Source organism: Strix uralensis, chromosome 3, assembly GCF_047716275.1.
Source record: "Strix uralensis isolate ZFMK-TIS-50842 chromosome 3, bStrUra1, whole genome shotgun sequence".
NCBI classification, from domain to species: domain Eukaryota; kingdom Metazoa; phylum Chordata; class Aves; order Strigiformes; family Strigidae; genus Strix; species Strix uralensis.
In genome coordinates, this window is record NC_133974.1 from 98,593,964 (window position 1) to 98,621,765 (window position 27,802).

Sequence of the window (27,802 nt, forward strand, 5' to 3'; positions counted from 1 at the left end):
GTATTAAGTTCTTGGCAAGCTTTTGGTAATATGATCTCATATAAAAAAATAACCTATTCACTGGTATGAGCAAGTCAAAACTCACTTGAATCAATGGATCTGTGATTACTTAGACCAGCCATGAAGCTAATGTACTGTGTTTAACAGTACCAGACACTGATCAAGTAAATGGCTATAGTACTGGTATTAGATGCTATTGTCTATGTACAAAACATTAAACTGAGTAGGACAAAATACTGATTCAAGCCTTTATACAAATACACAAATTGAATCTTCTCCTGAAGTCCAAGAAAATTACGTTTTCTGTTTTCACTACTGGCTGCAATCTTATTAGTCTGATGAGGACTGGAAGCAAAACTGTTAGACAGGATAAAGAACTTTTTTTTTCTATCCCAAATAGAGGAAATACTCTGACATGATTCCTACTTGGGATGCAGAAGAAGAAAAATTCTAGTGTATACTAAATCAATCACTCCTCATTTGTAACCTGTTTAAAATTTTACAAAGTTCTAAAAGCCTTTCCCTCTCACTGAATCCCAAAGAGAAAGAAAACCTTTGTTTCAAACACATTAAATAAAATCATAAAAAAAGAGTGAATTATGTAAAACCTAATAAAAACAGAAACAATAACCTGAAAATCAACCATTGTGTTGCCAGAATGCTTTTTTCATTTTTTTTCTGGAAGTACATCATTCATTGTCATCTAATTTTATGACACTTTATTGAGATTTATATGTTCAATTATAAAGTAGTTGCTTTTTTTTTTTGTATACCTAAGAAAGGTATGCTCAGCTAGCAGAACACTAGATGATTTCTTTACTCATAGCTGTACTAATTCTTTTCCTTGGTATAAAAGTAGAGTTCAGTTGTTGAAGTAACGATAAGAGTATCACTAGCCTTGTGATGTTATTTATCTGTGGAGAGTTGCAGGCAGTAAAGACTCTCTAAGCAGAGTTACGTTTTGAGGCAGACCCCACAGAATTCCTTGGAATGAGGGAGGGAGCGTGAAGAAGGAAAGTAGCCGAGGAATAAACTTACTGAACAGTATTTTCCAGACCCAAGAAATTTCATTAATTATACAGTTAGACTCTGCATTATTGATTTCTCTGTGAACAGAAAGAAACTTGCTGCTTCTGTGTGGCACAGGAAAACTAATATATAAGGTTAAACAGATACTACAGATACTGGTAAGATTACACATCCCATTACCATTAGCTTAAACTGCAGAAATAAGAAATGCACATAAATCTAAGTGTAATGTTATCCTGTTTGTTTCTTCTTTTTTCAGTAGGCTTCATGAATCACTTATCTGGGGATCCAAGACCGAAGTGTAACACACTCCTGAACAGTTCTCATTAAGGCATCAGCTGCTCTGCACCATCCTGGTGGGGTGGATCAGCATTTCTTCCATAGGGAAAATCAGGTAAGTTTTTTTCTTAGCAAATGATGTAATTCATTCCTACCTGCAGACTGTCTCACAGATGAGACACAGAGTTCACTGTTCAGTTTCCACTGGGCTTAGTTCTCCTGCAGTCAGCACATTCATAAAAAATATTTGGACCATATTTCAATATTTCTAGCTCATGCTATGCATAGCATTCTGGCAATTGGAAAGTATTAAATTCGTAGCTTCCATTTATGAATAGGTATCCATCATTTAACTGAACTGACCATATTTCAAGTGTGATTTTGGGTGTAAAATGGAGAATGGGGATGTGTTTTTCTTTAAAATTTGCTTGAAAAGTCATTTCTTCATTACACAGTCTTCAGGGAACTACATGACTTGCTGTGCTGGCTCTCTTCTGGAGAGTTTAGTAGATAATTTTTGTGAACTACTTATCTCTGAGATGATACATCACAGCAAGCATTTTTTAAAAAAACTATTCCCTTATTACTGAGTTTCACAGTTCTGGTCTTCCTAGATTTATTCCTTTTCTCCCCATTCATGGAATAGTCTGGGGAATGGCTAAAAACCAGCATCAACACTTTTACCATCCATATATTTTATTACTGAACAGAGCAGCAAGGTGGTAAGTATTGATGGATTTGAAACATCTAGCATTGCTTTGGACAACTGACTTGAAATAAACAACATTATGATGCAATATTAATTTATCAAAACCTTCTGTAGAAAATTACTGTCAGGTATTTTAAAATAATACATAAATTTCTGTCTCACAGTGGATTCAGACACCGGAATTTTCATAAACAACTTCTCAACAACTTGCCCATTTGTTTAGCTAACTTTTAGGAACTTGGCTTTAAGTAACCAAGTTTTAAAAATCTTCAACTACAGTTCATATGCAGTTCCATAAATGCTTTAAGAATAACAGAGTAGCTACAATTAAACACAGTGCTTTCAAAATTAACTTATTGTTGGACAGGAATTCTTTTTAGCTTTTGAGGACTACCTCAAAGACTCAATAAACATAGCTTCACTCCCCTCTCACTTCAATGAAAGTACATGGTAAATTCACTGTGTGCAACCCAGAGGCATATTAAATGGTAGCCCAGCACACTATCTCCCACTGGCCAGGTGGGAAGACCAGACAAAAGTTTAGAAAAAGCCAGCACTTATTCTTTCTGGTTTGCCACAGATAAACTTACACTGACACTTCAGATTGCATTCTCAGGATTCCACTGGAGAGACAAAGTTGCTCCTGTTGTGGTTCTCTAGGAGCGATGTGAATTCAGGAACAATGTCCTCAGGAGAGGATACAAAGCCAAGATAGATGCCAGGCTGCAAATAATACTGTGAAGGATGTGTGCTGCATATTTACAGCAATCCCTGCTCAACACAAGCTTCCCATGTTACATGCTATTTATTATGCACTCTTGAAAACACACAGAATGCTAGATATAGTGAAACACCATATCAACATTACATATAACATATGCATTCCTACATGGGAAACAACCTATTGAAAGGTCTGGGAAAAGCCTTTAATTTCACCTTTCAGTTCCCTTGACTCTGAATGGATGTGATGCTGTACAAACTAGGAGGTGACAGTAACACTTAAACTCTTCTGTCATCAAATCGTGTGTCAGTAATCACACAACAGCATGTACGTTACTGAAATCACTCTGATAAAGGAATTTATGATAGGCTTCAGACATTGCTGTAGACTTCACTTTACTGGAGACTTAACACAAATTTAGTAAATGCAGTCAAGGTAAGCCAAAGAACAGATCTCCCTGAAGAAAATAGTATATCTGAAACTACTTAAAGATGAGAACCAGCTAAACCCAGGGCCAAATTATGTACATCCCTGAAGTAAGTGAAATTGCTCGTAACAGTAAAAGCTGGATTCAGGGCTAAAGTACTAAGCTTGATTTCCTATCATTGTGAATGTATGTATGCATACAAAAGTGCATATGTGTTTTGCAAATAAATGTAAAAAACCACACATACAAATATGTAAAAGAGCGTTACAGAAGCAAAGACTCAAAACCCAAGAAATGCCAGAATTAAGGATGCTTGTATACCCTCATCTAGTCCCACCCTTTGTCTCTTTAGCCTGCAGTTTGGTGTTGTTTACTTAAATGATGACTATGTTTTCTTTTGAAACACCACTTTATTACTACAAGAAAGCTTAAAGAAATGTTGTAAATGAACCTTCTTTTTTAGAGAAAGGATTGTTTCAGAATTGTCACTCTAAACAGAGGGAGACTGTCCTTGCCTTGGTTACATCATCAACCCTACTAGTCAGGCCTCTTAAGTGTGAGAGTTGGTTGCTACCTATTTCTCTTCTCCTGCACCCTCTCTGCAGAAGCTTAGGACGTTAACAGTGATAGCTGAAGTAAAATGAAAAGTATTGTTCAGAGAGTATAAAACAGTAACACTGAAAATACATTAATATGCTCTGGGCACAATTTTATTCCATCCAACTCTAAAATAGCTAATAAAGATGCCTGGTTTTGGAGCTCTGTCAATCTCAGCTCCCTACATGAATACAGAGTTTACCTCCAATTTCAGTGCTATGGTTATGCAGAACCAATCTAGGCACAGGTGATATTTTACAAAAACAAAACTGTTGAAGATTATGGCTGCAATCCCTCTGTACATAAGGTCTTCAGTTGTAAAATGGTCATAGCAGTTTGAGCCATGCCCATTGGGTACCCTGTTTATTGTTTTGTGAAACATTCAGGCAGCATGGTAAAAGAACCATAAATATACAGGCTGGGAAATAAATTAGCATAAGGTTTACACCTGGTACCTAAATAAGGCATTGCACTGATTAGCACAGATGCAGAAAAAGGACCTCCTCTTTTACTACACCCATGGCCGGGGATAAAAACATACACAATCACGGAATTAAGGACTGCACTTCTTTAAAAGTAGCTGTTTGCATACAGGAGGAAGATATTAATGTATGTTTTGCCAATCACTTCCTACTGGATGTAAGTGTGGGTAAGTCACTGGACTAAGAAGTTTTGGGGAGCTATCATGCAAATTCTTATATTAAAAATTCCAAAATATAATATTTCATACAGCACCTTAAGAGAGTTATAAGGAGGAGAAAAAAATACCACTCCTCACAACAGTGACAAAGAGAGTCAGGCAAGAGTAAGAAAACTAAAATGAACATCTTCCTAGAAGTCCTCAATGACTTCCACAGAGCCAGAATTTCACCTTGCACTACATTTGTGAATAGGAAAAATCCTCTAAAGGAAGGGAAACAGATCTTGGCGTGGCTGGCTAACATGAAGTCAACTTTAGAAACTGTTGTCTATCTTTTTGCCTCGTCAGCAGGTAACTTGGTAAAAACTAGGTTTATATCCTTGAAGGCGTGCCCCACAATATCTAGGGACACATTACATTGGAGACGCTGACGGAGGAGGGACATGTTTAACCTTGGCAGGGGGAAGAAGGGGAACTTAACAATAAGCAGTTTTCTTTTAAGCAGCAGCTGGTTTCTTGAACTTCACTTAAGCAGAGGAAGTAGCATCCAGCTGGGCTATTGCTAAAACAAAGGCTTTGACTAACACAGTAAAGGGGTTGGGCAGAAAAGGGAGGAAGAAAAAAAATCTGAGTTCTTATATAAGATTCTTTGTATGCCAGCATACTTTCTTGGAGTTATTCATTGCTGCAATCCTCTCTTCTCTTCTAAACTTGTTGTGGAAGAAAAACTGAGGGTTTGGGCAGTTTTAAAGTGTTGCAAAAAGCGTTTCTAAGAAATAAAAAAGGAACTAAATATCATTGTGCTGGCTCATAGAAGAGGAATGTTTAGCACAAGCACTATTGTGATAAGTGCCATGTAAGGAGATACACTCAGAAACTGCCCCCCCCCCCCCCCCCCCCCCCAAGGATTCTTGGATTCCTCGGCAATATTTATTTTAGGCCTATCAAAAATAGAAGGAAAAAAAGCAGGGGTGGAGGGGACCAAAATGAATGCTCTGGCAGCCTTGGAGGGCTCAAAAGTCTCTCTCTCCACTCAGAGGCAGTAATTCAGATGTGGGTATTGGCTAGAAATTCAAACTCCTGAGTGATCTCCCCAAATATTGCTACTACATGTTACTCTTACATATTCCAAGCAAAACCAAATTAAAACTACTGAGAGATTGCCCAGTAAGAAATAGTCCTGATATGAGAAGATAAAGTGTACATACATTCTAAAAATAAATGAAGATGATCTTTGCAGTCTGAAAGCAGCAGCCAAACTCCTGACAGTCCTTGTCCAAGTAAAGTTCTTAAAAATCCATTTTAGAGGAGATTGCCAACTATACAGACAGGGTTTACACTTGAATGGAGTCTCTTCTAGGACAGACAACAACCACTAATGGAAAAAAGATTACAAACTGAAGCGCAGCTGAAGAACTGGCCAGGAAAATCCCCTGCTCCAGGGAGAACAACTGTGGAAGCCCCCGGCTCCTTTTGCAGATTCCGTTAGTGATACAGGGATGTGACTGGTACTGCAGACGTTCACTATCACCAATTACGTGTGGGTGACTTTTAAAGCTCTAACAAAGGGGAAATAAAACAATGACTTTCTGTGTTATTGTGATCTTCAAGCAAAACTCTGACGTGGAAACCACCAAAGCCAAGAAGTTACACAAGCAATACCCCATTATCAAAGTGAAAATGTGACATACCCCTCAAAATGCCCAGATTATTCTTGACTGTAATCCAGAAACTTCAAAGACAAAACACACAAGAACTGGAAGTCTGGATATCTACTAAAAAAAACAATATACCCATTCAAACAGGCTGTTCCTAAATATCAACAACTTTTGTGTCCTGTACATTATAGATGTGGAGTTCATATAATAGGTTTTACAAGAGTTATAAATTAATGTGACAGTTAGATAATGATGGTGGCTTAATGGCAGCTTTGACATTCAGATTCAGAGTCTGAATCAGGTTGTAAAACATATGTGTTATTCACCAAAAATTATTGCTCTGGTCCAACATATATGCCATATCTTCCCATAATTCTGATGGCCTGAACACCAGTAAAAATGCTTATATAACACTTTAATTTTGCCACTCTCTTCTCTGTACCCACAAACATGTACAGCTACATACTATTTCCATGAAATTATTCAACAGCCAACGTGTTTCTGATACATGATGGATTTCTATAACACTTTAAAACACAGTAGACTATTTATGAGGCTAATTCTGCAGAAACTGCTTTTATTATGCGCCCACCAAATGAGTTTGAGTTCCCGCGAATGCCCTGACTTACTGTCACATTAAGATTTGCTTGCACTATCAAGGTGAGAGACCTTGTGGCTCTGGGCAGATCAATCAAGCTGACCCTGCCTTCAGTGTGTATGTGTGTGTGCACATACATGCACAATGGGTGGAGTGGTTCCTTCTAAGCCTAAATTTTACTATGATTATATGACCTGTTATTTGGCATTTAAATAAAGGAAGTATTAAAATATGACAGATTTAAAATAAAATTGAGTCTGAAGACAGAAAAAGCATGTGCAAATTAACAAGGGAACTTAGAACCAGAGTTAATGAACAATTCAAAAGGTCAGTAGCTCTTACAAAAATGCTCTTAAAAACTTTTAATCTACACACACAAAAAGGATTTATTAACTGAAGATAAAAACCAGTTCCTTCTTTTTTCCTTGCCTTCATAATTATGATGACATTCATAACAAACTTGTAACCGGTTTCCTCAGCACAGGCAAGAATATGTAGGAATGGTTTAATTTTTCCACTATTTTAAAAGTCCTCCTTTCAGGAACCCCATGAAAGGAAGTGCAGACACCCTTCACAATGTGAAAAGGCAGAAAGTCATTCTGATTCTAGCTGGGTAACTCCTACAGGCATAGATTTTTACAACATGTGTAAATCCCAAATGGTTTTTAGTTCTATATGAAAGCAATGAAATGACAGTTTTCTAGATTACAGATAAAAGATGATGTAAGTAATTTTATGGCACATATTTTTAATCTGTTAGAACCTGACTTCATAAGAAAAAACAAAGTTTGCAATAACTTCAATTTCACAAATTCAAATTTACTCAACTCTAGTCTTTGGAAGTCTACATTTTTCAGAGAACTATAATGAAACTATTCTTTGAGATTTAATGTTTAATGTTGCAAAATGTATTTACTGTCAACACTACATCTCTATAAGTTTCTTTTTAGAAAATCAGATCCTAATTATTGCTTGCACGATTTTTCCCCTACGCTACTGTTGGACTGCATGTTTTTCCTGCCACATAAGCATGTCTATAAGAAGCCCAGACAAGTTCAGAAAGAGTTATATAACATTTTTTGCATTTTTGGGGACTATAATTAAAGCGATAAGATTATGGCAGAGATCCTAGAACAGATTAAGTGCAGAATTCTATGATGAATGAAAGTTTGGGTCATTAAAAGTGCAAACCTAGATTTTTTTCTTTAAACCACACACAGTTCAACATCTACGACATAAAATTTTGCACTTAACAAACACCTTTAATGGAGGTCAGCAAGAGTACTGGTGCACATGTTAAGAAGAAAAAAAAAAAAAAAAAACAAAACAAAAAACCCAAAGCAAAAAATTGCTAGTAGCAAGCCTGACTCAAAACATCTGTGCTGTATCTAGATTGAAAGTAATTACATGAAAGGACATACCTACTCATAGATCTAAGAAATTTACAGGAATCCTTTGGGAAAAAACTTTTAAAGAACTCCTAACAGAGATAACTTGGATGTGCACAGGACCTAATCCATCTCTGAATCCAGGTAAATCAATAGTTTCATAGATCTTGAAAGTTGTCTGAAAACAGAGCTTATTATTTACTTTAGCATACTGAAGTGCTGGAAATAGAAAGCTAGAAGACTCTGTGGTTTGAAAACTGGAAGAAAAATAAAGTCACGTAGCCTCCAGCATGCATCGTGTTGATTTACAGCAAAAAGAGCCTTTCTATTGAAAGATAGATATGAACAGCTTACCAATATAATATACTCCTACATATTCAGATAACTTCTCTCTGCCTTAAAAATGTGAGTGTGTTGTAACAGAAAAGTAACCATATGGACATCTGTTGTGACCCTGCTCTTGCTAGATGACGATCAGTAAGTGTCATTTCCATGCATCATCAGTCATAAGCCTTCAACACTGAACATTCTTCCCAGTGCAAAAGAGTTTCAATGTGTTCTTTTTCAGTCCAAAGCATTTTTATGTGGGATTTCAACTGTTGCTCTAGAATTGAGTCACACAGAAATGTAAAAAAAATTAAATCTTCTACTAGTATATATTAATGAATTTAAGTAGAACCCATGTTTAAAATCAATCCAGCAAATCTAGCTTTCATCTGTAACGTGAATGCGGTTTTAATCAGAAAGATATACACAAAAATTCAAATAAACTCAAGAAGTAAGCCAAGATTTTATAGAGAGTAAGAAAAAATTAAAAAGGCAAACTTCTTTAAACAGCTCCAAATTTTTAAAATTATAGCAGACATATTAAGGAAATGTTTATGAAAATAACCAACCTGCACATAGGGGAAGCTGGATAAACACTGAACAACCAGGATAGAAATCTATTCTAGCAGAGGCATATGTGCTTTGGGTGCACGAATGCAGAAGCGTATTTCTAAGAATGTTTTATACACATGGTTTGGCCAGAAAAACAGTGACAGACTAACCTGTTTCTGTTTCCCGAAACATATTATCCTGCATCCTCTTTTCTGATTTAGAACAGGAAGCAGAAACTGTTTCAAAAAGCAGTCAAAAGTGTGTACAAATAGTCAATTGGATTTAAAAGCATATGAGAAAACACCTCATGATACACAATCAAAATAGCAATGGCAAACTCACTTGTGCATGCCTTTCATGTAATTTTGTCTGCTTGACTTTCCTATTTTATCCATTTCTCCCACAAACTCCCGTAAGAGGGGGTAAGGCACTAAGTAAGTGTAGTCAGCAGGTTAAGACTTGTAACTACCTAACTGAGCCAGCTCTTGTTTGAACACAGAATGTCAAGATTGCAGACTTCAAACCAGCAGCCATGCGCTTGGCAGTGATGCTAAGCAGAGCAGTGATCAGGGAGCGGGGCTGATTCTGCCTAGAGAGCTCGCAGTCCTGCAAGACGATAGTGACAGGCAGTCACAGGGGATATTTGAGAAAGTTCAAACAAAATTGCCTGAAGAAAGGAGAATACACAAGGACATGCAAGTTCCTGAAAGATCGATGTGTCTGGAGAGTGCCAACATCAGTGTACATTATTACACAAATGCTCTGCAGTCTCTAGCTCTTTTCCAAATTAAGTGCTGCATTTGATATACAGAAATCTACCAGCCATTTTTCTTCTGTCCTTTAAAAATCCACATTCAGATATTTTACATTCCATTTGGGATCAAACATTGTAAGTCCTCTACTGCATAGGTAACATACCATCTAATCCACATAATCTAATACTGTGAAGAAGTGAAATAATTACTTCCAAAGATGGACATGGAAAATTATGGCATATCACCTCAAGAGTATAATTAATTTATGTATAACAACTACTACTGAGGCTTCACTGACTATAAACACTAGAACAACAAACAAAACTAAAAAAAACCCCAAACCCAGAAACAAAATAGCAACTGCACATGCTGCTCACATAGTTGCAGTGCCAAAAGTTGAATTTCTAACAGATGACAAAATGACACATCTCATCTGCAATACATACTCCTTTCTGGTCATGGCGAAAAAACCGAAGGCTAATGTTTCTGATCCTTCTGAAGTCAGTGCAAATATAAATATTACCTTCAAAAGGATCAAAACTGACCCACAAATCTTGTTTTCCATTCTCATGAGCAACTTAATAGCAATAATGAGAATAAAGAGTTTAGAATCACATCTAAGGTGATTACAGCTACAAAACACCAATGTGAAAAAACTGCAGTTCAAATTTTCTTACTCCTCTTTTAAGAAGAAAATCCATTGCTGTCTGGATAGGCAGGGCTACATGGGATTTCACAGCTGGCTTACTCTCCCAGCAGTGAGTTGCTACTGAGGAAAGCAACGGCCTTTTTCCCACTTGCTGCCTCACAGGCACCAGCGAGTGTGGGGCAGGTTAGAGCTGCTCATTGACACACAGATTATGGTTTTGCAACTTCACTTTTCTACTCTACCAGCAAACTGATCCAAGTCTCATCCACACAAGGGTTCACTGGAACAGACGCAGTGGAAAGACTGGGTAGCCCCAGCAAGAGGGAGCAGAGGGAGAGACATCCTCATCCACCAGCAGCAGCAGCACGGTCTCAGATCAGCGTGCACATATCATGAAACCGCACTATTAACTGGTCAATATTCAAATGGCCTGGAATAAAACACCAGTGTTTTGGGTTTGTACAAACAGACCCAAACTGTTTATTTTCCATTTTTCACCCCTCGATAGTTAATTGCACTTTTTCAGCTTCACTGAATTAAATGTAGTCAACTATTGAAACAAACAAACAAAAAAACCCCAATTCCTCCACTTCACACAAATTGGGCAATATCCTGAAAAAAGTTTTCAATTACTTTATACCTGGCTGTCAGATATGAACTGAGTAGATTTTCTGTATTCTTTCCATAAACATTTACAGACTGCAGCAGTAAAATGTTATAAAACATTCTTAAAATCTATACAGTGCCATCACACAGTATCTTGCCTTCATCGTTTTGAGCTTGATCAAAAGCAAAATTAATTTCTATCAGTTCTGGATCAAACCACAATTCTAGTTACAACTTTTGTAGCTTCACTTAATTGTTCCATGCAAACAGTGGTAATGTAAGAACATGAACTTTATTTTTTTAAGACATGGCTTTAAAGACAGAGCTTTCAGGACCCTTTTCCGAATATCAAGGCTGACTATAAAAAATGTACAAAGATTAAAAACATGCAAACATAACTAGAGGTTTTGATAAGCTGTAAGTAAAAATGAAGAATGTCTATACACTCAGTTGTGTTGCTTACCTGTCAAAAATCCCATCCCATGTGTATAACACCAGCAAGTTTTAAAGTAGGTTCAATGGCTTCTTATATTAAGAAAATAAGCAGAAATGGCCAGTGTCTTTGTGAGATTACAAGCATCAGCTATGAAAATTACAATGGTATTTACAAACAGCGGAGTGATGGACGTTTCATAATAGTTTGAGAAGATGCAGAAAATTCCTTTCAGGAAATTTTTTTCACTACATAGGCAAAGTTAAGGCAAAATGCCTTTCCTCAAATAATGCATGAATAATGCATTTTCTTTGGATAATGCAAAAAGGATTGCAACTAAAAAATTTAAGAGAGCACCCATAACAGGTATTTGCTGAATTTCTAAAAAAAAGATAGTTGTACCTGTGACTGCTGACACATACTATCTCTCCCTCATTTCTGATAGATAGATAGATCTATTTAACTTTGAGCTCTCATAAAAAAGAAAAATGATCTTTCTTTTCATTATAAATTAACTGATTTCACTCTGTGTATCAGAGAAGCACTATTGTATTTATTTTTCTAATTTCACTTATTTTAGCCTTTAAACTTCAAGCTGTGGAGTTTTCTATCCTGAAACACTAAAGTTTGAAGAACATAATATATGAACAACTTCTTTTTCAGTCATCAGTATCTTGAAAACAACAACTGCTGAATTGTGTATTTCAAAAATTACGTCAAAGGTTCACATAATATTTTAAAAATAAATAATAATAAAAAAGCAGTAACTTCCAATGTATTTATTTTACTTTTCTTTTATAGCAGTTGCGGTGTTATGTGAAACAAGGCATGGGGAGGGCAAAGTTTTTATCTTTTTTAGTTCAGGATCAAAAAACACATTCAGGCCACAAGAACTGAACTGACGCACCAACACAGGAAGCCAGTAAAGCAGACCAATGCAATTGATGTCTGATAACTAATAAGAATTAGAAAGAAATCTCGTATTTTAGGAGAAAAAGAACATCAGTGGGATATATTTCTGGCTTTGTAAGATTACAAAATGTTGAACTTCTAGTTTATATTTGCTCCAGTGGTTTCACATTGCATTTCTACAACTATTCCTGGACTAAAACATGTTCAGGGAATATAACATGACGTAATCTTGGCCCAGTGCAATATTTCATTCTAAGAAAAAAGTATATTAATAATTAAAAAATGTTCTCTGGAATTAGGAACAAAAGAGCAGCGGTAACAATTTGCACGAACTTAGCCTTTGTGATTCAGTAAGTACACCAGCGGTGATTTGAAGCTTCCCATTCGGTACTCTGTGGTCATTCTAACCAAGCATTTCAAAGCAAACTTCAGTTGTACTGACACAATTTTCCATGTCTTTAGTTCCATAGGAGAGAGAATGTCTTTTTGAAATTTTCCCCTACTTTCACCTTGAGGCTTTATGAGACTCCTTTGAAGTTTATAACCTAAGGTTTCTATAGGACAACAATTTACATAACTCAAAGGAGAGCTTTAAGGAAAGATCACAAACTGCTACTTGTTAAATTAATAGACATCTACCCTTACAGGAGAAAAGGACAAGGAAAAATAATTAAAAACCTCAGAATTTTTCATTAACAGATTATCATGCTTTTAACTTTCTAAGCATTCTACTTAAACCCTCAAACAATTTTATTTCTAGTCAGTTTATCTTTCTGAGACCATCAGTAATTTGACAGAGGCAGTAACTTGCAAGCAAAACTTGTGGGTAGGACCAAAAAAATTATATAATTCTTCACTGTATAGTGATAAGATCTGGGAACATTTTTCATAGTTTAGATTTCTTTATACAAATATAACACAGTAAATTCAGTTTGCCAAGACACAATGTTCTCTCTGCTGTTACTTGAATAATGCAATTTAGCATTTGCTTCAAGAATATTTTCAAAAAGAACCCATAAACTCGTATGTCCTCTAACCTCTTCAAGCAGTAGCTTCCACATTTCCTCAAAGAATGTAAACAACTTTAAAAACAACATACTACTAATGGATAAAACATTACTTTTCTCTGGACAAGGCCAGTAAATAAACCTCCTTTCTGTCAATGCTATTTGCAGAATGATGTTAACTGTGCTAATCAGATAATGGTTAACTAATTTTAATGAAGTCTGTATTGTGATCAAATCCTGAACTTGGTGATATCTTAGGTTCTAGGGAGGTGCCTGTGGCTTCTTAGAACCAAATCACCACTCTAAATCCAGTGAAAAAGCAGAGTGAAACAATACTCAGATATTGCGTTACACGTGTGGCTGAGATTACGTTAGCCTAAGGGATATTTGAACCACTTCGAGTGTTTTATATAATAATACCACATTGAACTGCACTGTGGAAACCAGTTAATCTCCTTGGGCATATCACCCAGCAACAATTCTTTCTTAACTTTTCCCACAGATTCATGGCAAATTTCCAAAAGTTCAGAGGTTTGGTGAGTTTAAGCCTCTTTAAATTCAGATTCCTATGTAAAACTCCCTCGTTTCTGATCCAGAAATCTCATTAGATATGAGCTTCCCATTCCTCGTTATGCTAGAAAATCTCTGCAAGCTTCCTGTCCTATATTGCTGCAATGCAGCCAGTTGCTGTTAAAGGGCTTGCTCTTGAATACTGCAAGCACGAAGGGCGTGCTTATATATGCATTGCACAAAGCAAACATGCAGCACAAGCCTGTATGAATGAGACCTCAGCAACATGACCACCAAGTTTCTCACATCTGAGTAGAACCAAAGAGGCCTTTCCAAAACCTAAATACATCACAGGGCTATACTGAATTTTAAGCCCCTGAAGATGGCCCCTTTTCCTGCCCAAACCTTGTTTCATTTTTACTCTTTGATTGTCTAAAAATACAGGTGAGAGTTCTTGAATGTCCAAAGAAGCAATTAACTTCTCTTTTAGAACTTGTTCTCCTATTGTATGGGTCCATAAATGAGTCCACGGGTTATACTCATCAATATATTCAACACAGCTATTCTCATTTCTGAGAGAGTTGTCTATACCCATATCTTTTCTTTAAGAAATGCTCTGACAGATCTGTTAAAAAGTGGCTGAATTAAGTTTAAAATAACCTTTATTTCATTTCTACTTCAGAAACTCAACAAAAGAACACTGCAGACCGAAAATCTGAAAGAGGATGGCATCACTCTGTGGCATGCTTCTTAATTAAGTCTAATGCATTATGCATGATGCCCTTTTGGCTCTGGCATGACACTGCCAGCTGTGGTTCACTGTTTACGTTCCTGACGGGAAAGCAGAAGATACTGTAACACTTATCTCTTTCTTTCAGTACCTTAGCTCTCAGCAATGGAAAATGTAACTTGAGAGCTGTTCTATCAAATTTATTATGTACTATTTACCTGTATTACAACCTGTAATATTTTTTATATCTAATGTATGTATAACAAAACATTATGGAACGCATATCAAAACACCTGTAGGGAATCCTGTTTTTTTATATCTGAGAAACCTCAGTATGTTTAGTTGCTATTTCCAGGTGATCACATAAATTATTTCACTACTGTAGAAGATGATGAAGAAATAGTGCAGCTACGTCAGTCTGGAGATTTTTAATGGCATAGACACTGCTTTCAGAAATATCATTAAAAAGAAATGGTGTAAATATTTATACTGCACTACAGGGTTGGCTGTTTCCAGATGAGGTATTAAGAGGATTTCTCTACTCCAGCGTGGAGAGCAAAACAAAATGCTCTCCAACATTTACATTTCTAAACAGTTTCTTACTTTTAACACTTCCCACAAACAACATTATGTGCAAAGATGCCACCTCATTACATGCAAACCCACCATCTTTGGCTCAGAAAATGCCCAAGTCATCTATCTCCTGGGGATGAGGTTGGGATAGTATTCTGGAAAAACGGCATCATATGCTTTACCCTGTACCTATGTTCTTCCTGGGCATCTGCTTTGGCACTGCTAGAAACAGGATACTGGGCCAAACAAGCCATTGGCTGTTCTTGTATTAGTATGTCTTATGCAGTGCTTCATGAGATCAGAGCCTCGTTTTGCCTTTTCTTTGGCCCTTTATACTACTTAGCTTTCTAAAAGAGGATGAAGGGAACCTAGCAATAGGTTAAAAATTCACGTTTCTAGAGAAAAAGTACGTGAGCGCACAGAATTAATGAAAACTGATAAATATATGCAAAATCCTTAGTCTACATATAACATGCTCTGTTCAACATGTTTTCATAACCCTTCCTGAAAATGAAGCTCTTTATAAATATCCATTGATCTGTGTAAGCACCACACACTGATTTTTTTGTTCTATACGATAAACATGAGTTACCTGAGCCAGGTTTTTTCAATACCTATTGAAAGTCATTATTCATACACCTCTCTTGACTGTCTGGATTTCTGTACTTCTATAAATGCAACAGTGACCTTTAAAAGCATTAATTGTATCTACTTTATTTTCCATATTTTCCTGTTTCCAGAACATGATTAATTTTTGGCAAAGCATATGCTTCACACAGCTGAAAACCCTGGCAATTCACAAGGGTAAATTAGTCAGACAACAGGAAACACTGTCCAGAATTCTGCCATCATTTAAGCCATCCAAACCCTATGAAATGAGTAAAGCAGCACAGAAGAAAATAGTGTTTTATCTTCAGGGCACAGTTTTTTCTACAATTCAGGAAGCAGTTTTAAGTGGCAGAATTTTGCGTGATAATTTTAATATTGGGTTTCTGAAGATAGAAAAGAGAAAATAAGTACCACCATAGACTTTTCAAGAAACCACTTATCAGTTAGAGTATTTGAATTTACTTATCTTGTGTGATTCTGCAAAGCTCCTTGGAAAAATTTATTTATAGAAGCTTATGAAATGGATCCCTGTCATCCTTCTATCAGCTGAATGGAAAGTTAAGTACCTAAAAGGACAATTTTCCTTCTTGTGTACTTGGCAAGGTATACATACTCTGAAAGGAAGAACTGTAACTGGGTCCTTCTTGTATGTATTAAGGATAAAATGGGGTAGCCTCTGTAGGTCACGACTTAAAAATTAGTCTGTGGAAATATGCAAACTTACTACTAGTTGGTATTCCATACACAACTGAAGTAGTTAAGTTTGTAAGTTAACCTTCAGAGTGCCTTCCATGAACCCTCAGTTCCCTTATAATGTACTACCTTTAAAAGAAGATAGATTTTTTCCAGCATAGCTACTGCTATTATTTAAATTATTTAAAGTAGTGTCATTGGATGATTATTATTTTTAAGACTCATACCATTTCAATAAAACCTCATTAATCCTTAGAGGACCTAGTGGTCTGATCACAACAAAGCTAACCTTACACACACAGAGTCACTGTGCATGGGAAAGAGATTTACAGTTATTAAATACACTGTGCGATGCAGGAAAAGATGGATTAGTACACCCAATGCAGGAAAAGTAAAATATTTGTGCTATACTGTGTAGGAAAAGAAAGACTGAGTAAATTAATCAGAGTATTTCCCTTTGGGAAATAATTTAAAACACTATTTTATACTAGTTTTATAATATAATAGACATGTTAGTGGAATATATTCTGAGATTACAGTATAAATAGTTCATGCTTCAGTAATAATCAGAATCTACTTACTATGAAAAGGAACATTAACTAAAACTCACAGCCCTTTCCCTCTTTTCTGTCTCATTTAAAGGTGATTGTGCACATTTTTAGACATGGAAAGTGAAGAATGGAAAAAGAAAGTGTTTCACAGTAGTTCATAGCCATTTGCCGTAAGATAAAATAGCAGAGTCCAAAACCTAACATTGACTGTCATGATCTCCCAATTGCTTGGGACTTGGAAGGAGTCTTTATTATTCAGGTTTCCTTAGTCCTGAACAATTAACTTTTTAACGATGGATCTGTTTACCAGAAGAGAACAGAAAGTATTAATGGTGAGATACAGTTTACCTGTACATGTTTTACAGCTCTACATTTACTGTTTCTTACTATTAGTGAAAGTTGTATACATTCTTTATACAACATTTCAGCCCTGGTGTGGACTCACAGGACCACAAGGGATACACCACTCACTCTCCTCCAGAGAGTCACATCTCTTAACTGCTAAGTTGACATTATATGTCACCTTCCTTGTCATCTTTTTTAAGGACATAAAACAATGCACTGAATACTTCCATTTTAAAGAATGGCCTTAGGCTCACCTTATATGAGAACACAAAGAAGCTCTCTATATGCTTACACACACACAGGCATGAGACTACAGACTGGGCATCATTACTCTTAGCCCACAGTAATTAGGCAAGAATAAACCTTGCTGCCATCAAAAAAGAGTGTGTGTTTCTGCTAAAAGTACTCACCCACTAGTGAGACAAAATGGTATAAACTGGATTCCCTTAAATCTTCTCACATGCTCATTAACAGTGTTAAAATAGTCTGATGGTGTGGTTTTGGAGAAGAAGAGATAAAGTGTAATTTAAATGATACCCTACTCAAGTTTGGCCCACATCACACATGCTGTATGGTGCAGAAGACATGTTATACTCTGTGTATATGCTAAAAAAAATCAATGAAAATTTTACTAAAGATGCAAAATCAAATGTTTTGTAGATTCCACTTCTTTCCCATGGTGAAATTCTCTTGTGTACAATTATCATTTACTAAGCTTACTGTTGTTACAAAAAAAAAAAAAAATCTGTATTAAAGTGCCCAAATGAATTCCAAAGAGAATCATTTCCTGCATTTGGAAAAGAAGCTGCAGAAGAATCGAATTTTACATGCAGTTTCCTTTTTCCTGACTCTTCCTTTGGGGGGTCTTAGTTGTTTACTTGTAAAAGCTACACCTAAAAACCACAGTCTTATGTTTTCCCACAATCACTTGCGTAAAACAGGCTTTCTTTAAATAGCTTTTAAAACAGTTAACTAGCATAAATGAGGCACCCTGATAGCTATCCATGTGAGCATTACATTTCCACTTATTACAAGAAAAAGCACAAAGGGTGCTAGGACAAAGGACCAGTGGGTTTATGTAGGTCATGTACTCAAGTCTCTTCTGTCCAAATGGGGGATCCTACACCAGGTGTGAGGATGGTCTCAAGACCTAGGTGCAGAGGAAGGACAGAAAGGAGGGTCACAGCACATGGCTGCAGTGTGACACATCCTGCTGCAAACTAGGCATCTCTCTTCCAAGTGAAGCTGCCACAAGGCGGATTACCCTTATCCTTCCCACTCCACTCTCCCAAGATGAAACTGAACTAAAAGCCACAATCCAGCCGTAACCTGTGGGATTTCATTTAAAGCAGCATTGTTCAATTATCCTGCTGGATGAGTACTCCATTCCCACAAAAGCTGTAAGATTGTCAGATGAGGAACCAACCAGCATGATGTTACCACAGCCATAGTGCAAAGCTTATACAGAGATTTTTGTGGACCCAGTAAGTGATGGGTCTACTCCAGTTCTGTTCAAAGTCTGCTACCCCCTTTACCCGGTTTGGATGACAATTTTATTCCTGTCTCCTGTAATCTCTGCTAAAGCACGGTGTACAAGACAGAAGACTTGCCAGGAAAGTTACTGGCAAAGCATCTGGTAGATACTCTGAAAATTCCTTCCCTCAAACATGCCTCAACTGGAGAAATACATTTTTCCCCAAGAGGAGAAGTGTGCAATATGTAGTTCCAGCTATTCTGTCCAAGATATATGAAAACAGTACCTAAAAGGCCCTTAGCTCTACCTGTTATCCTAAAAACCTCCTGTCTGCACATGATCACATCAGGATTAAAATCTTGAAGTTGAATTTTACGCTTGGCTACACTAAGATGTTTCTAACACAGTGAACTACTGGCATAGTTAACTCTAAAACCCTAATAAGCAGACATGAGGACCAAGGTAAATAAAATCAGTACAAACTCCAGCTTGCCCTCACCTATTTCATGATAGCAGTTGCAGTGAATTCTGGCCACAGATGCTGACTCAGGACTATTTCCGGGGTTGTTGAGGCCTCAGTTGGTTACAGCAAAGCAATCCATGGAGCTGCAGCTGCAGCACTCGCTTGTGTACATGCAAACTAGGAACAAGCCCTAGCTTTGAGAGGGTGTGAAAGAGTCCTGTTCAGTTTGGGTGCTACATCACAGAATAAAAGTCTTTCCTGTCTGAAAGAGAAGCATTTAGACTCTTCTGATTGATGCTGGAGGAGTAATTTCTTCTACGGGCCCTTGATGAGCCTGGCTGCACTGATAGCCTGACTTGAAGTTTAACACTAAAAGGACTAATGTGAACAATGAATCTTCAGTGAGCTAACCAGGCTTTAATAATCCTTCAAGAGCAGCTAGCAATAACTGAGCAGCATAATAGCAAGTTTCCCAAAACCGGGTCATCATGCTGGAAACAGGGGCTTGTGTGTGTGAGAGACAATGATTACAGTATTTAATCATCAGCTTCACCGTTCCAACTATTCTTGACCACGGTGTCTACTTTCAGACAATACAATGATCGCGGTCAATGCCTTCATACTGTGTAGCAGTCAACAGGAAGTCTAAATTGAACATAGATGGTACCCAAATTTATGAAAAACCTTATTCTGCCAAAATTTAATGTATTTACATGACTTCTTGACTGTATGATATATGAAAGATTGCCAGATACCACTCTAACTTCTAGTGCTTCAGGAAATATTCTGAAGAATGAGTCAGTATCAGTTCATTTTCAGTTCTTAGGATATGAACTGCCCATAGAAACCGGCTGGGAATTAAAAAATAGCTACTATTGCACATATTCTGTGTATATGCATATATAATAATAGAGTTAAATAAAATATTAAGTTTGTATATAAATACATATAAATGTATATAAAAAGGTACCATAATATAAACAGCATAAATAACATTGCTCTATGCTTACCTACCATTTTATTCTACCTTTTTACCATAGTTAACACTTACCATTATGAAACCTTTGCCAATAATTTTATATTTAAATTGTATTAAAATATTTTAGCACTGAAGCAACTAAAAATACAGGGGCTAATTTAGTCTTTTGTCTCACACATGTACAAATCCACTGAAGCAGGGATAATAATGAACAGATTTGGGCCCTAAAAAGTTCTAATTTGACACTAATCAGTAATAAAAGGCAATGCAAACTTGTGTTAAACTGATTACACCCATATAGCAGTATCTGCATAATGGCTTTAGCTGCTTAGCAACAAAAGTACAAGAATACCAGATAAAAGGGATTATAAACTCTGATTAGTCCCAGATGAATGTAACAGTGGTCAGTCAGTTAGGTTAATTTGCACTGTATATCATAAACGACACTCCTCTAAGCTATTATTGCAGAAGACATTTACTTTTTTGTACAAATACAAGTAAGAGAAATAAGACTTGCTTTTACATTACCAAAGACAGTTTTGGTCATATACTACAGTGATTCTTCTTAAATTAACTTAGAAAACATGACTTAAAGACATATTCATATAATTCTCTTTCCTTTTGCTGTTTTACATTTTCTTATACAAATAAAACAAGTCACTTTAAAAATGGAACTCCATTTCACTCCTTTTGCAGTGTTCCACTTTTCCATACTGATCCTTGTACACTATAATAATACTGTGCTACTGGACTTCCAAACCCTCCTTGGAAACATTTAAATATAAGCCATGAGTAGAAGAACCAACTACTCAGTTTTTACAGAGGGGTCTGATGAAGAAAGAGTACAGAGATTTGCCAAAATCACAAAGGAACATCATGACAGCTGAAATGGAAATAAAATCTCCTAAATCTTAGCTTTATAAACACCAGCCTTCTAGCATTACCCAGAGTGGGCTAGATACAGTGCAAACACACAGAACAGCATAGTACCTGAACCACAGTACCCACAATCTAGGATAAAACAGTAGTAAGCCACTAGGTAGAACATAAAAGTTAAGGGATCAATACAGTCATAATAGGGTCACTACAGCCTATTCCTAGGTGTCCTTCAGTTCTGCCACTGTCATGTGGCTAATCTCTACCTTACAACACCAGAAAACAGGAAAGAAGTGAATGGCCTTGAAGGTCAGCTCAGGAGCTATGCTATGAATAGGTAGGCTGCTTTTAACATGTAGACAATTGTAAGTTAAAAAAAAAAAAGGTTTCATGGGTGGGACAAGTCTACCTGTAGTAACTGACTTTCTCTATCCTTTATTTAATGACTTGTTTTCTCTAATAGAAATAGCTATAATGCTGACTAAGGGTCCTTGACAAGTTATGCAGCTCTATCATTCAACAGGAACATTGCTCTGTACTAATAGTTCTCTCTACTATGTGTACAAAGCAATTTTGTTGAATATAGTACTCTGAAAAGAGCAGGAGAGCACTATTTTCAAATTTATCTAATTTCATGAAGTTGGATAAAAAAGCAAAGGGTAGATGTTAAAAGCAGTAGCCCTCTGGTCTTCTAAATTTATAACAAATTATCGTAATAAAGCTCTCACTGTCTTAAATTATTTTAAAACATTTTATTTCTAATTTTCTAAAGAGAGGATAATTCATTATAAATTATAAGGTGTGCACATATATGTGTATGCATGTCATAGGGTAGAGGTCTAGAAAATTTTAAGTACTGTGAAGAAGGTTGACAGGGGTGTAGGAGTAAGAAAGTGAAGCTAGTTATACCTTTATTCTGTAGAATCTCAACATTCTATTAAAAAAGACTTTAACTTTCAGCTCTGAAACTTCCAACGGTGAACAAAGCATCATAAATACAAGAATGTCTTAGAGAAAATAGCTCTAGAAATATACTTAAAGCCCCTTTGCCAGCCACCTGACTGAAGCATTATTAATAAAACCTAATGTTGGTACTGATCCATAATTGATCATCAAAGCATGGTCTGAGGTTGGAGCGAAGAGGACCCTAGAAAGGGGAATTGTGCAGCATCAGCATTATTGTCAGGTAAGATATTTCTTACTGAAAACACAAGGAACCCATACATAGAAGAAGAGAAAAAGAAGACAGGAGCAAGAGTGAAAAAAGAATGGAAAAAGTACTAGTCCTGAAAAACCCCAACATTTTCTCAATAAAGGACACAATGAAGTCCTGAATAAATCAAAGAAGATGATAAGCAAAGGCCAGTTATTACAATAATGCTGTAGCCTGTATGCTAGGCCTTGGACAAGTTTTGCTATGGGAGTGCCAAATACAGAAGACAGTATTCTTCATTTGTATCCCAGCTGACAGAACACATGCAAACCAGAACTCAAACCTTTGAATACATTGATAGATGCATTGTCCATATTCCAGCAAAACAAGAAAGGAAATGCTGCCACAGTATAGGAGTGTTGAAAAATACTATCCAACTGTGACATGATTTTGTAAGATATGCTACACTAAAATATCTGAGCTCCTTCCACATAAAAACACATGTCAGCTGAGGTCCTGCCCATAGACTTTACATTCTTTCTAATGTGTAGGACTGGGTTGCTGAGTTCATACCTCAAACTATCGCAGGCAAAACATATCACCTTTGCAGACTTTATCCCAAGCTTTTGAACAGAACCCAGCTCTCTTGACTTCCAGGTCACCCCAGAAGACCGCAAAACAATCCCTGAAGTTCAATATTTGAATATATATAATTTTAATATAGAATGTTGCTTTTTAGGGGGGCTCATTTTTTGATGGGCTTAAAGCATGGTTTGATCAAAGTTAGATTTTGGATTAAATAGGAACATGAGAAATACCAGTCCCAAGAATACTTCTTTAAAATAAGGAAGACGAGACTGGCTAAAAGTAAATTCAGATATGTAGGGCTAAAAACACATTGGTGTATACGGTATCCTGTTATTAACCATTATTTGCCATGATTTCTGAATTCCACAATAAATTAAAATATGATACCTTACCTGTTGTGCTAATAATAGTATCATTTAGTAAATGATTCAAATGAAAAGTCTGCTCTATGTAAAAAAAAATACTGAAGCAGACTTACTGTAAAAAGCATATTAGCCAACTTTTCTGCAGTGTCTTCACCTTAATGCTGAAGGAATATACTGCAATATGTAATGTCCAACTCATACATTCACATTTTTGTGGAAAAGGAACAAAGCAAGTTATTGCATTACATAAAGTCAACCTCTGAGTGCTCTGACAACGAATACTGAGTCAATCTTCCCATTAAGTCAGGGTGCATACGACAAATATACTCTACTTGAAATATAAAATTTAATTCCAGGATGATCACTTCAGGGACCATTCTGCAAAGTACAGCAGCCATGGCACTGGCATACAATTGCAGCATAAGTAACTATACTGTTAAACACATTTTAAACTCTGTTGTACAATAGCCTTTGTCTCAGTAAAGCTATTTTAACCGCAGACCATGTTTGTTCGAGCTAGTTTTTCTACCTAGTTTTACACTGAACCTGAGCAAATCATTCAGTGACTAATTTACTTGGTACATTTTCATTTGTTGTCATTCATAAATAATTTATAGCTTTAGCAGATGTATTGTTTTTGCTTTTACACGTTTTGGTTTTTTTGTTTCTTTATAAAGAGTTCTTTGCAAATTGTTCATAGGCCAGGCTCAAAAAAAACTCCCTGAATTTTTCAACTGTGGACTTTTAATTTGATTTGGTATCACTAGGTGTGGTTTTGGTTGTTTGATAAGAGTCACTAGCCTATGACTTGTAACTATAAATCACTAAACTGTCAGTTCCTCTGAGTTCAACCAAAGCCACAAACTATAGTTTCTCTGTGGTCAAGAGGTCTGGGAAGAGAGAAGACAGTGAGAAGAATTTCTGGATATCTTTCTTTGATGAATGGCTTTGGAGAGCAGAAAGGAAGGCAGAAAGCATGATACAAAAGAGGGGAGAACAGATGAGAAATACAAAAGGAAAAAAATCTCCACGAAACCAGAGGAGTAGCAGGAGAACCTTCTGTCATAATTCACTTAATGTAAAACTGATCTTTACTGATGTTCTGTCACATGATCCACATCAGGCTGCTGATACATTTATTTATACTTCAGGGAGTGTGGTCTGCCTCAGTCCTAAAGGTCCCTCTCTGTTCACAGAGTTTATCCCTCACCCCAGTACAATCTTTTTATCACTTTTTTCATCTGAAATAATATGCTCAATTCTAGTTATAGAGTTTAATACATTAAAACATTTAAAGAGTATGTTCACAGATATATTCTAATGAAATGGAAGTCTGAACGCATGAAACATCATCGTAGACATAAATTGTATACACACCTTCCTGGGCCACTTTTTTGTGTCAACTTCAAAGCATGTAAAATGCTAATCCATTTTCACTATTTTAAGAACTGAATAAACGTTTGCTACTTGCATATTTGAATACACTATAATCTTGAGTCTACTAGTCATTTTCCTACAGCTTTTCCACTACCCTATTTATCTTTCCTGACAACTTTGCTGGAAGATCTTTTAGTCACAGCTCTTCTGTACTTCTACACACATAATTATTGCACACATAAATATTGCTCATTTGTGCCATACATAGTTTTGGTTATAGTATGTGAATATGTGTATTTACACATACACTCACACAGACCATTAGTAACTCTTAATTTGACTCAATATGCTAATTTAATTATTCATTTAATCTGCCAAACTTTACCATTAAAGTGACTCAAATACTCAAATGTAGTGTCTTACTGAAAGAAACAAAACACCCTAGAAGTTCGAAGGAAGTTGACTGCTTTTCAAGTATCTTATTTGAAACACACATATATACTAATAGCTAAACTTACTCCCCACACGTCAAAAACTCATCTCATTGAAACCAATAGCATATTTCGTTCAACAGGCAAAAGTTCAAACCTTAGGGCTTTGAAATAGCAAACATTTTATGAGACACTTCAAAAAAAAGGAGATTATATATGATTGGTATTCTATCTGCAAGACAGATTCACCTTGTGGGGTTTTTTTAATCCATAAAGCTTTCTGGACAATTAGGTAAAAAATTGTCAGCTCAACTGAATGAGAAAAGAGAAAACGAGACTAAAAAATGAAAACCAGAAATAATACTGTGAACACAACTGGTTTCAAACACTTTGACTGGATTCAGAAATCCTACAGTCAGCTACACCATCCAAAAGTTCACTTACATTTAAGCAGCAAACCCAAAACGTGCTATAAAGAGGAATTCTCTATGAAAAATTAACAATACAGGAACAGGCTCTCATTTTCAGCTCCCTCTGACTTTCCTTCTCCCTGCTCCCTCAAGCACGTGGGTGGCATTAGCACTATAGGAACTTATTTGATAAGGAGTATACCTATTTCCTTTCTTTACTGAACATTTTGTATACTACACAGCCCAAGAAAACTGGAGATGAGTGTTCTGACATAATCTCATTTCTGACAAGATCATTTTAGAATTTTTCCTCTGAATACTGGATGTTAAAAACATTTGTACTTAATTCAACAAATGATACACTCTATTAATGTACAGAAGAAACCCAGAAAATGGCACCTCAGTAGGGTTTTCTGTTTTATGCATGTCGGTTTTTTAAAATTTTTTAGCTCATTTACTGCCACCTCCTGGTACTTACGAGGTAATAGTATTTCTTTAACAGCAGCCAGTTCAATACTACTAAAATGCCAAAAACCTCTCAGAAAGTTTTTTGAAATATTTCTGTACTTTTTATGCTGTTGTCTTTTATTCTGGAAATAGTGAATAATGTTCCTTGGGCACAAACTGGTAAAAGGTTGCTTACCTTCGTCTGGAAGCAGCAGTAAAGTTGTGTTAGATATGGATGTTTCCGTGCTAAAGCCAGAATTCTTTTTTCTGTCATTGTACAGTCTACATCGTCATCTTGAAGTATGACATCTTTCTTCAAAACTTTCACTGCATATACTTCATCTTTTCCTTTTAGCTCAGCTAACATTACCTAAAGCAAATAGAAATTCTGTTTACATATGAACAACAGATAATACCATAAATGCAGGGTTGCATATGAGTTTGACCACCGGAAATATACAGTTACGTACTTGCCTGAATGAAGTTGTATGTTTATAAAATTAAAAGTAATGCAATTTTAGAAAAATATACCTCTGGTATTCTTTAAATTTGAAACAGATGGTATCTATGTTTGTTAAGAATGCAGAAGATAAAAAGATTTTATCCCCTCATTCATGTATCTTAATGAATGCCTATTAGTGAGATCTCAAAAACTAAAAAAAGAAGGAAGTTGATATAGAACAGAAATTTATTTCCCACTTTTATCTCCCACTTTTGGTAGTGAGATTTGTGTGTGATGAATTTAGTATACAATCCCACATACCATTCTGGCCGCTTTAAAGTTGTTGATTTTAACTACTACTATTGTTTAAGGTTCAAGTCCTATACTCTGTTTAAGGTCAGTTCTGGCTTGGAGCCAGGGCAATCTTCAGAGAGAGGATTAGAAAACTGAGACAAAAGAACTGCTTCAGCCCTGTTCCCCTGCTTCTGCAGTTCCCGTATACCAAGGAAGGAAGAGTGTACTTGTGAAACAGATTCACGTTTCAGTCCTCCTCTTTGATTCTGCAGTGCACAGCACTGTGAAAAGAAAATCTATAAGCCCTGTAAGTAGAGCAATGCCCCTTCCACCCTCATCACTTCCCTACTGTGGGAAGGTATCTGGTGAGTTACATTTTACCACATATGTGATATTTTGGGCAGCTGTCTCAGCCTCTTGCACTCCTTGTATCTGAGTGGAAATTCTCGAGTTCTGCCTCCTCCAGCACTAAACACACCCACTAAGGAAAAACAAGCACACAAACTGTCCTGTGAAATAAGTAAACTTGAGGTGCATATTATCTAGAAAGGGAATGAACTCAGATCTCCACAGCATTATTCCTGGGCTGATTTTTCCTGCTTGACCACAACTAATTCTCTTGTTGAACAGTATGTATGTAACTGTATGTATGTCTTCATTACCAATATCCTGAAACAGTGAAACATTGACATTTGGTTTCAACAGGTGTGACCCTAGTTAACGAAGTGAGCTGAAGCACAGAAAATGCCAGCTGATCAGGAGGCTGATATTCCTGATCTGTGGGGTAAAAGCTGCTTTTACCCAATAGGTAAAGGAAACCCCCAGGGTGGAAGCACCTTCTGAATGTCGCTATGAATACTTTCAAAGCAGTACAGTCAAAAAAAAGCCTGCACAGCAGTTAAAAAAAAAAAAAAAAAAAAAAGCAGCTACCCACCTTGCCAAAGCTGCCTTTCCCCAATACTTTGATGAAGTTGAACTCTTCAAGGCCTATTCGCTTGTTCTGGGCCTGTTTTACCTCCCCATTTTCACCATTCTCCCCAGGTTTGTTAAGCTGGTTGTCTGTTGATGTTGTAGCTGTTGCTCTGTGTTCCTCTCCCCGATTGTCAAATGATAACGCTTTCCTAATGTTGTTTTCCAACTCTTTGATTTCTGTTGAAATGTGAGAAAAAAAGTGTTCATTTTAATCAACAATCAGAAAAACAGCC

General features: G+C 36.4%; 1 protein-coding gene across 3 annotated transcripts in view; it reads right to left on the reverse strand.

Annotated features, from left to right (window-relative positions):
- PRKCE (protein kinase C epsilon) overlaps positions 1–27,802 on the reverse strand; it is a 298,545-nt gene that overhangs the window by 76,295 nt on the left and 194,448 nt on the right. For all 3 annotated transcript variants that reach the window (XM_074863552.1, XM_074863553.1, XM_074863554.1), the window contains exons 9-10: positions 27,532–27,746; positions 26,058–26,231 (exon numbers count right to left, since the gene is read on the reverse strand). In XM_074863552.1, the coding sequence (XP_074719653.1) occupies positions 26,058–26,231; positions 27,532–27,746 (389 nt within the window). The remainder of the gene's footprint in view (positions 1–26,057; positions 26,232–27,531; positions 27,747–27,802) is intronic.